The 16,066-nt window shown below is 37.3% G+C and overlaps 1 protein-coding gene across 2 annotated transcripts in view; it reads right to left on the reverse strand.

The window, feature by feature from the left end:
* The window catches only part of gabbr1a (gamma-aminobutyric acid (GABA) B receptor, 1a), a 76,701-nt gene that overhangs the window by 56,074 nt on the left and 4,561 nt on the right, over positions 1–16,066 (reverse strand). For both annotated transcript variants that reach the window (XM_086153583.1, XM_086153582.1), the window contains exons 2-6: positions 15,840–15,926; positions 15,547–15,611; positions 14,248–14,386; positions 9,893–10,078; positions 7,740–7,757 (exon numbers count right to left, since the gene is read on the reverse strand). In XM_086153583.1, the coding sequence (XP_086009709.1) occupies positions 7,740–7,757; positions 9,893–10,078; positions 14,248–14,386; positions 15,547–15,611; positions 15,840–15,918 (487 nt within the window). In that variant the 5' untranslated portion in view covers positions 15,919–15,926. The remainder of the gene's footprint in view (positions 1–7,739; positions 7,758–9,892; positions 10,079–14,247; positions 14,387–15,546; positions 15,612–15,839; positions 15,927–16,066) is intronic.

Here is a 16,066-nt window from a genome sequence, read left to right on the forward strand (position 1 = left end):
ACTCCATTTCACCATTCTACAGCAAAACAAGAGCAAACCACTAAATAAACTGTCTACCTGATCAGAAGTGCTGATTCAGGAAGAGGTCATGGTGCTTTTTCTAAAAAACAGATGAATTCATGTCCCTCCATTCATCTGGCAGAATGACCTCCTTGTGTACAGATGCATAAAAACTGAGCAGCCAATCAGAACACCACCAACAGCATGCTCAAATCTGCCAACTTGTGCATTTGTGCGGGAATGATAAACACCACCAGCTGGTTTGGGGATTTTGGATTTTTAGTCTCAGAACAAAAGAAACAGCTGACCATCAACTGTCCACTGTTGTAAGGTGAAATAAAAAACCAGCAATGGCTATAGATCTTTGACACTGACAGTGTGCGCTTGTTTGTGTTATTTACACTCGATTCTCTTGTCAAAGGGATCAGTGAGACATCTTAGTTCAATAAAGCCCTGCTCATTATTATCATGCTTCAAATGATATGGGGAGTTTGATTTAGGCCAGCATCTTCTAACATAATCTGCCAATCCTTGTTCTAGAAATCATTCTGTCTTTTAGAGACAGAAAAGAATGCAATGCCTCATCCCAAAATGATGTTACTACCTGTATTTTGCTAATCTGTTTTTTTTCTCAGATAACGATTTAAGTCTTTCAGGCTGGTGCCCCAAATCTTCACAGTGAGAAGGTTCAAACTAGAGTGCAAAAACAGTGTCTTAAGAATTTTCTTTTGAGGAATAATTGATTAATTGCTTCATTAATTAGTTTTTACTCTTGACACAGAAGATTACAGTGTATTCTATCACATAAATACAGATGAAGGCCTACATAAAGATCCGTCATCTCCAGTAGCCAATATGTAAATTGAAGCCGCTGGTCCGTGTTGTGCTATTCCCTCGGTTTTTCCTCTTTTAATCACAGTCCAAAGTTTTGCCAGACCCGGTGTTTCATTATAATATATTCAACAGACTATCTTAAAATGAGAAATTAGGGGGCAAAGAAAATCGTGCATAGCAGCAATTGTGAGTAACTGTTAAGCAAAAACACACGGATTTCACCATTGCGTCTTACATTTTCAGAACCTGATGGTTGACTGCTTCTTAGGCAGAGATATATGTTATATAGGTGTCTAAGAAATGCTCAAAATGCATGAGCAATGTGCATCGCTCTGTATAATAACCTCCGCTCAATTCATCTCTTGCTCATCCCCAAGGTCAGGTCTATAAAATGCTTCAGCAAAAATCAGCGAATATCTGGCAGGCACTACCGGTTACAGCTGATTTTATTTGCTTCATTTCCATAAGAGAGTAAGAGTTGGGGGAGACATGTGAGAGGGTGGAAACACCTGGGCTTGTGACACACATGGTTATTCTTCTCTGTGCGACAAACACAAACATATACATGCACTGGTGGGTATATATATTCAAACAACTAATAGAACTAAGCAGACATTGCAGCAGGTTTCAAACGCTCCCTCTGAAATGTACTGGCTATACTTGCGTGTACATCATTAAATATCGAAGTGACCTTGAAGGAGTATGATAAATATAGGTTAAAACAACTCATTATCTCATAAAAAAGCTCAACCATTACTGTGTTGAGGATATTTTTTGCCGTCCAGGATTATTGACTACACTTTTATTGAATTTTTTATGTTCACGTGTGTAGCATTTTCCGTACATGTGCTTTAATTGTCACTGTTCAATTTCCCCTTTGAAAATTACTTACTGTAGCAATTGAGTAGAAGACCATTATTTCTCTAGACTAAATTAAAAAGCCTCTGTAGTTCAATGATGGAATATGACTATTATATAACCATGGCTCATTACCCAAATCTCATTATCTGCATGTCTCCATGTAGGAAAGAGCTATTCAAATCCAGCTGCTAACAAGCCCTCACAAGCTGAGGTGAGTGTAGTGATCATCTGCTGGCATTTTCCTTCCACCTCCTCATCCTCCCTGTCACCCTGTGACCCCTCCAACGCACCATCAATTATTCAGCTATGAACTTTATTTGCTATTTTGCTTCCACGTGCCTGCAGCCAACAGGCAAGATGCAACAGCGGCCGGCATGGCAGTGTTAACAACCCCCATGGAGGCAGGGAGTCAGTGCAGGAAATACCTGCCAATGACAGACGGATGAATGAAGACACAATTGTTGTAACACGTATATAACCCCAACAGTTCATTTTCTGAAAATGTCAGGGATTCAACAGGTTCAAACTTTTTTTTAAAGTTTGTCACAAACAGCGGAGAAATGTGAATTCTTTATATTGTTTGCGCTTGTAATGTGTGTTATATGTAGACTGAATTTTTTGAAGATGGGAGATTTACCAGATTTGAAAAATAAGGCAAAACAACAAGCGCCTTCTAATCAGAGGGAGAGTCTGTTGCTCATAAAAAGAACTCTTATTTTGAACGATCATTACTTGATTTATTGCCTCAGTAAACATTTTCTTAATCATCTCAGTCTCATTCGCTAGTTTCAACTCTTCTTCATTGCAATATTATGTTCATTTAGTAAATTATGAGCCCATTTAGAGTAATAAAAATAATAATAAACTTTATTCCAAGCACTTTTCAAAGTTATCTCAAGTGCTTAAAAAACTAAATTACAAAACCGTAATTTAAAAATAGAAGAAGACAGAGCAATATTACACGGATGTAAGCTGTCAAGGGGGGATGATAAAACTCAGAAACACAACAGCTGCTCAAGCTTTTCAGTACAATATTCTGTAAAAGATAATATCACAATTGGATCCTTTGCAATCAAAAAATGGATTTGCCAACAAATCTATCAACAGTGCAATCAAAAGGATATTTGATCGCAAGTGAAATAAACACGAGATTAGATGTTTTAATGGGAATCCACACTGTCTGTGTGAATAGTTTTCCTTGTCAGACTTCAAGTTGTGTTTGAGGTTGAGTTGGGTCTGGTTCTGAGAAATGTATTGTGCAAGCCCTTCCAATTGGCTGTGGGTTTTTGATGAAAGTAATCAATCTTAAAGGAATTATAAAGCAGAGATGAATGAGGCGACAACTTTTTTTTGTCTTGCACTAGAAGCTTTGGTATTTCTTTTGATGTGTTCCTTAGAAAGGATGTCCATGGAACCAAATATCCCATGTGTGAGGATTCTTGTCAAATGTTATTTTGCAGCTTTGAAAAATGTTTTCCGGAAAGAGTTAAAGGCTTTGGGAAAGATGAGGGGTAATATCCCCTACAACCACAGCAAAGATGATGGCCATGGCAAAGCCAGTTTAATGAGGGCCCGCACTATATATATGCATGTGTCTGCATTTTACATGCAGGGTATCCTTCAGGATAATGGCCTGTTTTCCTCTTGGTAAATGCATTTATGATGTTGAATGTTCTCATTTTTTATCACAAGTGCTAGAATAAATTGTCTTCCACCTGCAGAACACATTTCATTTGGGGAGCAATCAAATCACTGTGAAAACTCACTGACAAAACAATCTGAATCAAAAACATGTTGACTCTACAAGTCTAACACAGGCTATCAGATATTTAGTCATAGAGCTAAATGGATTCCTTGCGATTATGTGACTTTGCTTATTATGTACAGATGAACAAGGCGTATGCTGAGACCATGGTTGTACATTTCCATCAGTCATGGAGGGAGAAAAGCTTATAGGGGCGTGAGCTCAAACTGAGATAGTCTTAACATGACACGACTGTCCAGAAGCTCCACACAATCTAGTTTTCCGATAACCAGATATTGGACTAATATATCATGCCTGAGCATCAGCAGGGTAGGTGGCATGTTAAGAATGTTTATTGATTGGTCCACTGAACTGTAAATATACCCTTCCTCCACCGCATCGCTTTACATTGTTCTTTAATATTGAATAGCATGGTAAAAACAATATATTATGCAAAAACATGATGATTTTCTTTTAATAAGAAATACCAGCCTTCAATATTAAGCTCGGCATGTGCACAACTCACATACGTGAGAGTGAACAAAATGAATGCTCAGTCTTTTTTTGAATACCCAGCTTAGGGATAGCTCTTAGACCTTGTGCATTCTGACATTCAGTAATCCTGCATCTTTCAAATATCCCAAAATTTTTTGTGACAGTCCACCTATTTTTTTACAGGTTGCCAGGGCTGGAGCGAAAAACTATATATACTTAATGATGTATCAGCCAATATAATGTATATTTTAAGAAAACGTGCACAAGGGCTGTCAGTAAAGAGTACAAAAAGTAGTAATGGTAAGGACAGAAATCAAATTCAGTTGCCACGATGTGATTCGACAATGACTGACCATGACCTGGATGGATGAGAACTTTTGCAGACACAGTTATTGTCTCGTACATCTCAATTAATTCTTCAAAATCTGTAGAGCATTTCATGTTAAACCAGCTCTTGGATGAATTTAACATTTGCCTCCTCAGTGGACAAAAAGGATAGGTAAAAAACAGTTCAGATATTATATATTATAATGTCATGTTGGGTGGATTTTTGAGTGCTTCAGAAAAGACATATACATTACGTCATTTAATTCTCCACTCAGAGAAATTGATTTTTGGAACACAGATACACAACTGATTATCCTGACTGGTTCTGATAGAGAACTGCTGCTCTTCTCAAGGGAAACCTGAGCCATCATCAAATTCTGTTTTTGATTCTACCTCAAGCCTCTGCTTTCTTGTGTTGCAAAAAAAAACACTTTGGGTTCCCTCTTTTCATCTGTGGTAAGAGCAGACTATGTTGTTTCTTCAAATGACGCTCTAATGATGTGTTCAGTGCAATACTTGTGTAGGGGTGTTGGAAAATGAATCTTGATTTACATTACTAAATTGGTTATTAGTAATGGTTCAAAGTGACAGTTATATAAAGGGAAAAAAAAAGAGAAAAAAAGTTCCCCAAATAGTGCATTTGTTGTTTTTAGATTTAATTTGTGCCTGCTGAGCCTAAAATAGGTAGATGGAAATTAGAAAGGCAGAACAAACAACAGCTCATTCTCTGGAGGTTAAAAAATTTTGATTTAGACAAGAGGAGAGATAAACAATGCAAAAGACAATTACTGGTTCTCGGCCAGAAATTATACATTTAAACTTTAATATTTGTATTTTGGGAGGATTTCTCAAACAGTCAAATCAAAAACTATCATTAGTGAGCAAAAATACAATTTTCAGCTACTGTGACTTTTCTCTCCTATTTTGTGAAATTCACAGCCTGCATTTAACCAATCTCATAGCCTGTATCTTATAACATGGCTGTCTAGCTGCGATACGGCTCCATGTAAATATTATCTAGTCCTCTATTATTGATCTAAAACATTTGTTTGAGTAGTTTGGATTGATGCATTTTAATTAGTATTTTTCTTACACCGTCTGCTTAGTTTGAACGAAAAACCACCCCTGCCTCTGTAAAACTTGAGTGAGAGTACATACCAATATACTGTATGGATACTGTACAGCTAAATACAGTTTCTCCACACTATTTACAGTGGACGGTTCATTGTTTGTTATCAACTACACTGCTGCCAGGACAATTATTGAAAATTAAACGTAAAAATAGGTGTAATCAGATTTTTTGACAAAGAAAGAGGTTACAGTTTGCCACGTCAATTCGTTTTGCAAATAGTGATAAGAAAAAAAGACAAAATAGAAAAATCCTCACATTTAAATTTTTGAATTCCAATAGTCTGTCGCTCGGAGATAACCAGAAATTGCATGTCTCGTTTAGTGGGAAAATGTAAAATGGACTTTTTTTCATTTTGGCTGTTTAAATGGAGAGTGTTTCAGTTAGTTATGTGGTGATTGTTGACTGATTACCTGCTCTGGTTAGACAGCAGAATTTAGAAAGCAGAGATGCAACCCCCCAACTGCAGCTCGTACAGATTGTGAACACACCGACATGCTCACATACAAGCTAGAGCAGACACAGACAGGAGCAGGGTATTAACCTTTCTCCTGCTGAGGAGGCAGTAAGTGGGTGGTGATGGCACATGGAGTGGAGTGTGAAAGAGACAGCAGAGCCAGGAGGAGGTTAGTGTTTAGACAGAAGATGGAAATGTCTATTTGAGGAAACTGATCCTCTGTTGCTGTCTGTTAATCATGCGTTTGACAAACAGGTCATGCGAAAAAGTTTACATCATCATAATCTGTGGGTTTTGCACATAAATGTGTTGCGAGAAAATGTGGTTATCGGTAGAAAGTGTAATTCACAAGAGAAACTCCCCAGTGTTTTGAGGCTTTCGAGAGCTGCAGCATGACTATGATTCAGTGTCTGACTGATTCCAAAGTGTGCAAAAGGGCGAGGCTTTCCTGCAGCAGTAACTCATGTGGGGTAATCATCTACTGAAAATACAGATATTATTACACAACAACCTCTGTGGCAGCCACTGTTATCAGACCCCCTTGTAGGCTTAGGATGTATAAGCAAGATATTTCTCATTTAGCTAAATTAATATCTGCACGATGACAAACCCAAAGCCTCAACCAAGGCAATGAGGAAAATAATCCAAGTCACAAGTTTCAGAGGCCTAATTATTTCTATGACGATGGAGAGCATTATATTTGGTTTGATGTGAGATAATCCAATCACTGATCGCAAGGGGTTTTCAGATCAGCATATAATGCAGGTCTGAAGTTTAAAAAATTAAATTGGCTGGTGTCTTTTTTTTAACTTATACATTGTCTGTTCTGAGGAGTTTTTATTTATTTATTTTATAACCGATCAATTTTACATCTCCATAGATGAATTTTCAATCTTTTTTTTTTTTTCACATTCACAAACCAGATATTCATCGTAACCTATCCTATCCTGTCCTATCCTATCGTATCACATTTGACAAGTACTCGGGCATTTGTAATTTTCAAAATTATTTGTGAGAAATCAGAGTCCGTGAGTTTGGCAGCCATGATCTTGTTATTCAAAAGCTCAAATTGCAATTGAGTGTATTCAGAAAATGTATCACAGTATTCAATGCAACAATAATACAATCTAAAGTATTCAAAATATATCTGTACTACCTCCAGTAACTGCAGGAAACCTTGTACTACAAACGTTTTCTGACAGTCGATATGAAAATTGAGTCATATTTTCACAATTTATCTGTCCAAGAAAGATGGAAGAACAAGAAAATATTGTCTTGAATTAGACCATTTGTTGGAAGAGCTTCTTTTCCCGCCAAGTCAGAGATCTTGTGCTGGTGTGGGAGTTTAAACCGAAAACCTCAATTCACACAAAACTAATATGAAAGTTGGATTCATAAACCCCTTTATTTGGGGAGGAAGAGGGGAAACAATATCAGACAGTGGGGTTATGAGATGATTCCTAAAAGTATATTGAAATAAGGAATTAATTTACCTTTCGTATACCAGAATGAGAAATATATTTAGGACTTTTTGGGTGTGTGCTGAATGGTAGTGTGTTTCAATCTCAACTCATTATCAAACTTTGCACAATCTAAATCATTTAATGTGTTAATGAGATAGCTAGTGTAAATTTACAGACCCTGGCACTTGTAAGGGTCACAGGCTTGGGAACCCCAAAGCTTAAGACCCTGGCACTTGTAAGGGTCACAGGCTTGGGAACCCCAAAGCTTAAGGCCCAGTCTAACATTTTCTAGAAGATCTCTGCTGCCCTCTTGTGTATTATAAAGACAGCTCAAGACTGTAGACAGAATGGGGCTGCTGTTAAATATGTTGTAGGAATATGTATGTACGTAGAAATAGAGGAGTATTAAAAAAACAAAAAAAAACTTACCTGTGTAGTTTCTGTCATCTTTGGCAGAGAATGGAAAAATGGAAAAAGAAAAAGGTTAAAAAGAGTTATTGCATATTTCATTTATATGAAATAATGAATACATACTTTAAAGAATCCAAATAAATATGTGGATACTTCTATGTCAGTCTCAGCCTTGAAGAAGACAAAAGTTGCTATGTTTTGAACCAAAATATTCACCATTTTAGATTTAGATCATTTTGCAGAGATACTGTACATGGTGCAGCGGCGCTTTGAGACGCAAGTGATTTCTGTCCACTAGGTGGCAGTAACACGATACTGTTGTGAAAAGCAGTTTGTTTGTTTTTTTTTGTAATTCAAGTTCAAAAGGCTGGAAGTGGGTTTGTGCTGAGCACTCAAGTTTGCCAAGAACTGTGGCAGGTATTATGTAATTCTTCACAGGAATGCCTATGAAATATCACAAACGTTTATAAATAGATGGTTTCCCAGAAATAGTATGCAGAGATGTCATAAAATTCAAGTGTTAGAGTAAGTTAATACATATGAATGAACATTTCTCAATATTTATTTTATTACTGGTAGATGAAAGTGTCTACATTTAGGCACCAAATGTGCTGAAAATTCCACTTTCATCCTTTTTAATACCACCATTCCCATAGCAACTCTACTGGTTGCCATGCCAACATTTAATAATGACTTGGCAATCTCCTTTAGTGTTCTTTGATTCATCTGGGTTTTTTCTTAAATACTAATTTATTTGTACTAATTTGAACAAATCCATTCAGACAGATGAAATGCCAGCTGTTACATCCCCATTTTATACCATTTCACCATGTCATCTTTATCTTGTGTGCAATTTAAACTAGGCCATCCCATTTTTGACTTGGATTCAGCCAATCATCTCATTTACCTGTCCTTGCCAACACAGTAGACATCTCTTTGTGGATTTCTCTCTGATTGGTTGGACGATTTAGTGCCTAGCAACACCTCTTCACCATTGGGACTGCGGTGTTTGTAATTATCCGTCATCTTTAAAGCAGTACGGGCTCTATTTTTGAGGCTCAATGTGGGTACTGAGAAAGCAATGTGTAATGAAAAAAACGAAATGTTTATTTATTGAGATAAAAGTAAGTAAAAGTAATAGCATTCAAATATCTGCCAAATATCATTTAGCATGCCAAAACTACCAAAAGGCAGATATTTTGAAAAGTAATTGAAATTAAGAAATAACTGAATATTATATTTCATATATCATATAAATTATCATATATATCATGCTATCATTATTATTATTATTATTATATATCTATATTATTAATATATAGAGAGGGTAAAGGTTGAAGAATATGTTTCAGTGACACAGAAACATTCAGGAAATGTATTTACATTAACTGCATCGAACAAAATCAAAATTTCAGTTTGTTTTTCAGCATAATAGTTCTGATTATAAAAGGTCAGATATTGGTTAAAAAATAATGTCATGGCACTAGAATGGATTAGACTGTAGTAAAATTTCTTGTTACAGGGCACAAACTCAGTAGTACATCTATTTATATCAAACGAAGGCATTCATGCCTTGCATTTGTCTCATTATGAAAGGAATTCACATTGGCTCACTCTTGTCAATACTGACATTACTCATATTACTGTGCTGTAAATCCTTTTAGAAAGTATGCAGTGGTTGTATAGCATGTGGCCTGCCACCCTCACACTCACCACCACCACAGATTATCCCTGCGTACCTGCACTGTTGCTTAAGGTAATACACTTTCAAAGGCCAAAATGTATTTTGTGGAAAAGTCTCCTTTTATGTTTTCCCGAGAATCATATGAGGATGCCATTGAAGTCCAACTAAGAGAAGGTTCTACTACTAACCAATCATGTAAATTTCATAACTTCCTAATCTTCCAATTAGTAGCTTTTTATGACTTGCTTTAGGGAATATCTGACTAAATTATTTTATTTTCAAGGGGATTCAAATGTGGACGTGAACATCATTGTGTCATTGGCTTCACCCTGTAATGTTTGTACTTCATCAGATACATGGTACATGAATTATTAATGTAGCAATCTTTAAATTGTCAGTTCCTGTAAACAGCCTCATTCATTTGATTTTTCTGTCAGTGGACTCTCAATATATAATCTGATCTTCCTTAATGTGCTGAGGAACTCACAGAGGCAGGTGGGTTTCGGGGCATCCCACTTGCCCAGCTTAGTGCAATGGCTGATGTTTCTGCCCTCCAGGATGAAGCCAGCGTGGCAGCTGTAATGGAGCACTGTGCCTTCTACCGGCGGCCCAGGAGGCTTTGCTGTCACCCGGCCGTTCTCCAGCGACGTCCACACCCGAGGGCACAGCAACACTGGCCACCAAGAGGAGGACACAGTTAGAAAAAGGTCCTAAATAAAAAAAGGAGGTTTCAGTGTTGTGACGGCATTTTTATCAGAGGTAGTAAAGGACAGGCTAGCGCAGACCTGGGCATTTTACGTCCCGCGGGCCGCATCCGGCCCACCAAACTATTTTCTTTGACTATTTTAAACAGTATTTTCAATCGATATTGAATTTAGAACCTCTTTATTTTTTCCTTTTGTTTAATTTTGTATGGATGATTACATACAAAATAATGTCGGTACATTTATATGACCTTTAATGATTTTAACGTTGAAATAAAATACCAAAGAATATTAATATTTAAATTGCTATTTCAATTTTCTTCAATTTACATGATACCTAGTTTGCCCGCACATAAAAATAAATACAAAATGTGGCCTGCCAGCCAAAATAATTGCCCACCCCTGGGCTAGCAACTTGCCAAACATTTAAAGCAAAACAGATTCAGGCTAATGTTGTGGATTAGCTAAGTTTAGTAAAGATTCCATTAAAGAGCTCGATTAAGACACAATTTAAACATAGAAATAACACTGTAACAAACAGGAGCTTGCAGAGGAAAAATTTGTTTTAGTAGCCCCGTAGACTTGATATTAACTGATTCTATTTTGCTTTAAATGTTTGGTTAATACCATTACACTAAGTGACAGATGATTAACGGGCTATTTTTTGGGTTAGATAAACTCAAAAAAGCATCTGATTGTAAACGGTCCAAAGCCGTGGTCTCCAGCGAGGTGCTGACATGGTCGAGGGACGTATGACTTGAAAATAAGAAAGATAAACACTGCAAGACCAGTGAGGCTGAATCGAAATGTAAGAACTCCAGAATCAAAACAATCGGCAGTGAGCGCAGCAGTACGACACGCAGCTCCTGATGAGTTATAACATTATGTGTTCACTGACAGAAACACCTTTTATATTAAGATACAGTCATTCATAAAAATGTATCATATCCATTTTAGCCAGCAAGCACAAATAGTAATAATAACAAGTGATACATAAATTATTTGGGGCTTTTCATCAAGGTACTAAACAAATGAGAAGTAAGAGTAGGACACAATGAAATACCAAAAAATATTAATTTATTGCTAATTCTGTCTATTATGTAATTGGTCTCCACTGTTGTACCGCTGCCATCACCTTGCAGCTGAAAAGCACTTTACACCCAAGCACACACAAAGACACACACTGATGGCCAGAGCTGCCATGCAAGGCTCAAACCAAAACAACAGGGGCAAATGGATGTTCTCAATGTCTTGGCCAAGGAAAAGTGTCCTTGGCAGGCCGACAGGAAGAGCCGGGAATCAAACCACCAACTTCCTGATCGGAGGGACACCCGGTCTACCAACTGAGCCACTCTACGTATATTCAGGGATGCCATGGGGTTACAAAATCTTACTTTGGGAAAAACTTGTGATGTGACATTGCTGACCCCTGTGCCGATCTGCCACCAGAGAGATGTAAACAGGCAAGCACATAGCTTGCCCTCTATATTTGACAAAGTTTAAACGTCCTCACTCATGAACACTTTTTCAAAGTAGGGCAGATAAGGCAAATTTATCTGCGCACATTTTTCAGTTGAAATGGATTTTGTGTTATGGTGAAGCTGGATCTAGGCAGCAGTCCCTGATGGGAACACATTTTTTGTTGCTATGCAGTGAGACTGTTCGCCAAGTCTAAGGTGTTGTCATAAAATAAGTGCAAAGTAACTTGAGATAACAAGTCTGTGGGCATTGTTATTGTTTCTTTGTTTTCTTTTCATTTTTCACCTATAGCTAGTGTTTAAGCAACATGTGAGTCAGAGTTTTTTTGAAATTTTTATGAACTTAACAATCCAATAATCAAAGACAGTTTTAATTTAACGTCTGTGCAATCAGGTGTTTATGCGTTCCCTTGAGAATCATCCATCTTGTTGACACGCACGTGGCACCACCAATAAATGATACTGAAAGGCTTTGCAAACAAGCCGTGCTCAGAAGCCATAATTTTTAAAGCAAGTGAGTTTGCAGAGTGGAGGAATCAGCCCTGCAGGATGAAACACAGCCTTAGTTCCCTGACCTGGCATACATTTGTAATTACTCATCATCAGACTGCAGTCTTATAGAGTCGGTGTGCAGTCATCTTGAATGATCTAGTCTTGCGGCAGTTGTTATTATATTTCGAAAAAGAGAGGATATTGGTTCTCTTTTTCTTATTGTCATATTCAGTAATTACGTCTTCTTATTTTTTGATTGGAATGTAATTCTTTGCAGTCAGTGGCGCTCTCTGAATACCCAGTATCTGAATAGAATAACAAATCCAGCCTCAAAGGGAACTCGTCAAAACAGTCCATGTTTGAAAGGCTGCCCTTAAAACAGAATATCAATGTTTAAAGTATGTATTCCCTGCATCAGCATCTGCGTGATCCTTCTCTAAATCAATTAATGCCATGAATTATCTCAAAAATTTTACCCGAAAAATAATAGAGATAATCAAATTTGAGCCTTCTGACATTAATAAAGACATTTAGTAAATTGCAGTAAGGAATAAATTAAGTTACATTTAAACTTACTGTTGCCCTATCTTTCTCCTGTTAACTTGAAATGTTACAAGCCTGCTATGGTTTGGTATTTGTCTTTCTGATTTTTGCTTGAAAGTGGCTTTAATATGATTCTGCGAACCTTCCTTCCAGCATGTAAGCACATTATAAAACTCCAATCTGCACATTGCAGCTTTTGCTCTTACATAAGACAGAGAAAACGAAAATCCTGCTTTAGAGAGTATTCTCTTGGGGGGAAAAAAAAACAACAAATTCCACTGATGTTGAATACAAACCAAAAGAACAGAAAGCAGAGTTATAATCAGAATATAACTGGGATTTTATTGGATCACTGGCCTTGTTCTCAGTATTTGCAGAGGGACCATGGATGTGATCTGAATAGAAATTTCACTATTCAGGAAGGTGAAACTGGTCTGTGGGCAAAGATAGCTGAATAAAGCACAGCAAACCAAATTAAATTGAGACACAGCTTTAAATCTTATAGAATTATTGAATTTAGCACATTTGTTAATAATTTCATCCATCCATCCATACATCTATTGTCTACTGCTTTTCCCATACTTAGGGTCACAGGGATGCTGGAGCCTATTGTCGTTGTCACTGGGTGAGGGGCGGCGTACGCCCTGGACCAGTCACCAGTCGATCGCAGGGCCACATATGGGGACAGACAACCATTCACTCTCTCATTCACACATCTGGGCAGTTTTTCCAATTTATTCCCATGAACCTCCTGTTTTGCTTTGTTTTTTGTAAACACTTGAAAACAATTGAAAAGGTCACACTCTTATACCAGGGCATTATTTTATAAACATTGAAAATTACCTACTTTACTTCATTTGTTAGTATTTATAACCAACTAATTCCCTCTAATGTGATTTTTTTAAGATAAGAGCCTTTAAAATTGCTTGGAAATTTACAGGTGATTAATAGTTGATGATTGTCAAATTAAGGGGTTTTATTATAAAGGTGTGTTTTGATACATTTGAGCAGCATTTAAACTTTACACAATGGAAGGTTTGACACACAAAAAGAGTTGAACCAACATGGAAACTTTGCTGCAAATGAAAATCAGGTTGACGTTGAAAATAACACTGGTTAGCACTGGTGTCCTGCCAAACTCCCAACATTACACCCACAAAATATTCATGTCAAAACACATTGAAATGTCACATTGTACAGTCTTTGGTTAGCTGGCATTACTTCAGAACATAATATCAGCATCGAATATTGTTAGCTTTTTCTAATCACAAAGTATCATTTTTGTCAATAGACAAAACAACCTTACAACAACCTGCATTCAAACATAGCAATTGACCCATAATGGAAAAAACACACATCTCTACCTGGTAACACATTTACTTGCAGTATATGATCAGTAAAGTTTCACAACCTTACAACAACCTGCATTCAAACATAGCAATTGACCCATAATGGAAAAAACACACATCTCTACCTGGTAACACATTTACTTGCAGTATATGATCAGTAAAGTTTCTATATTGATGCAAACAGAAGCATAGAAAAGTGGCTGACAAACATAACCGTCTTGTTGTAATACTGCTTTGGAAAAAAAGGGATGACAACTGTCCCTAAAAATGACTTACAGCATCTGCTGTGTTGCGATATGTCCGTCCATGTGCCGTTGGGTAAACACTTCCTGACCTTGGGACCAACAATCACCCGGTTACCTCTGCAAATATACTCGATTTCATAATCCACTGGCAGGATCTGCACGATGCGGATCTGAAGAGTGAGGCAGAGACAGTAATTACAGCGTTAGTGACGCTCTCTCATCATTCACTCGGGTTCCATCCTCTTATTGCCCGTGACAATACTGCCATACGCTTCTGACAGTAAAGTGCTACAAGCAAAAAATCTTCAGAGTAATTTCGTCTGAAATGATGGGCTGTCGCATTTTGTCACAAGCCCCCTCTTCTGCTGGGAAACAAAGGACATTTGTGGAAAGCACCTTAGCATTCGTTTTTGGTTTTGTCTTAAGACTAAAGGTATATACAGAGTGGGACAATATGAATGATTTAAAAACATAAATTGTAAAGCTGTTGCACTGAAAGTCTATGTAAAATCATTGATTACATTTGGTGAGCTCACAGGTAACAGTTTCTTAAAAATGTATATATATATATATATATATATATATATATATATATATACTTTTCTACCCAATATTAGCAGCTTGTTAGCTTACCGTAATGAGCAGCTTGTTAGCTTAGCGTAATGTATGCTAGTGCCCGCTATCCATAACATGAACTTCACACAGTTTTTGTCGTACTTCTGAAAGGTTCCGTGTTTACATACAGTTTCATGTTCATGTTAAGTTTGACTGGATGAAAAAGGGCTGGTGGAATCGATGTTCTGATATCATAAATACTTTGTTTTCTAGGTTTATATAATTTCCCCAGATTTCTCTTCTCTCAAACAGTATTTCCATAACATTAAGTGTTGACCACTCTGCTCTAAGAAAGAGCTGGAAGAGACTGATAGTGTCCAACTGTGATGAAAACATCCCTGTAGTGGTGGATTATAGATTATGTTATCACGGCTTGAAAGTATCACTTTTGCGTTGTTGCTTCAGCTTATCCACATCCTATGAAGCACTGACTGGCTATCATTATTTATAATATGATTGTCAAACACCTTTTCTGTCTTTTTTGTAATATGCAACTTATTTTCAATTTTTTTATTTACTTTTTCTATATTTGATTGATGCAGAATATTTGCAATTTTTGAGACCCCTGTTAGCTCTGCTCCGTTGCCTTACAAATGGGATTTGGGGGACTGTTGTAAAAATGACTCCAATACTTTGTTACTTATTCAGAGAGGCTTTCAGTAAACATGCAGAACCCCGTGACTTACATCTGGTATAGAAACAGCATTTTTTGTACCTGCTCTTGTGTCAGGCCTCTGTAGCGAATCCCCCCATCCCTCGGTGGCCTGATGATGGCACAGCCTGGACGAAGGGGGAAAAGGAAACATGGTCTGCTTTCAGATAATGCAGTGCTATGACAGCAACATGACATATTGTCAATTTAACAGACACCTTCCTCACTGCACAAATCATAGCTCTTCATTCAGGTCACTTAGCAATCTCAGCGGACAAACTTCTGTCCATTATTGCATATTGCGAGCTCACACCCAAACAGATTCCCACACATGGGCTCAAATATACACAAATTACCTCCAGCTGATGAATTATGTATGGGCACAACAAGAGATGGAAGAGCATACAGAATAATCAGAAACAATAACCGCGCCATCGCAGGATCTGAAACAGAAGGAGGAGAGAAAGAGGGTGGGGGGGTAGAGGATTGTGAAGGGAAAATTAGGGGTTTGGGGGTAGAACGGGAAACAGGAGACAAAAAGAAAAACAGGTTACCAAGAGAATATTCTGCAGGATTAATGCAT

Source organism: Fistularia commersonii, chromosome 10 (assembly GCF_037954325.1).
Source record: "Fistularia commersonii isolate RoL2024-O1a breed Wild chromosome 10, RoL_Fcom_v1.0, whole genome shotgun sequence".
NCBI classification, from domain to species: Eukaryota; Metazoa; Chordata; class Actinopteri; order Syngnathiformes; family Fistulariidae; genus Fistularia; species Fistularia commersonii.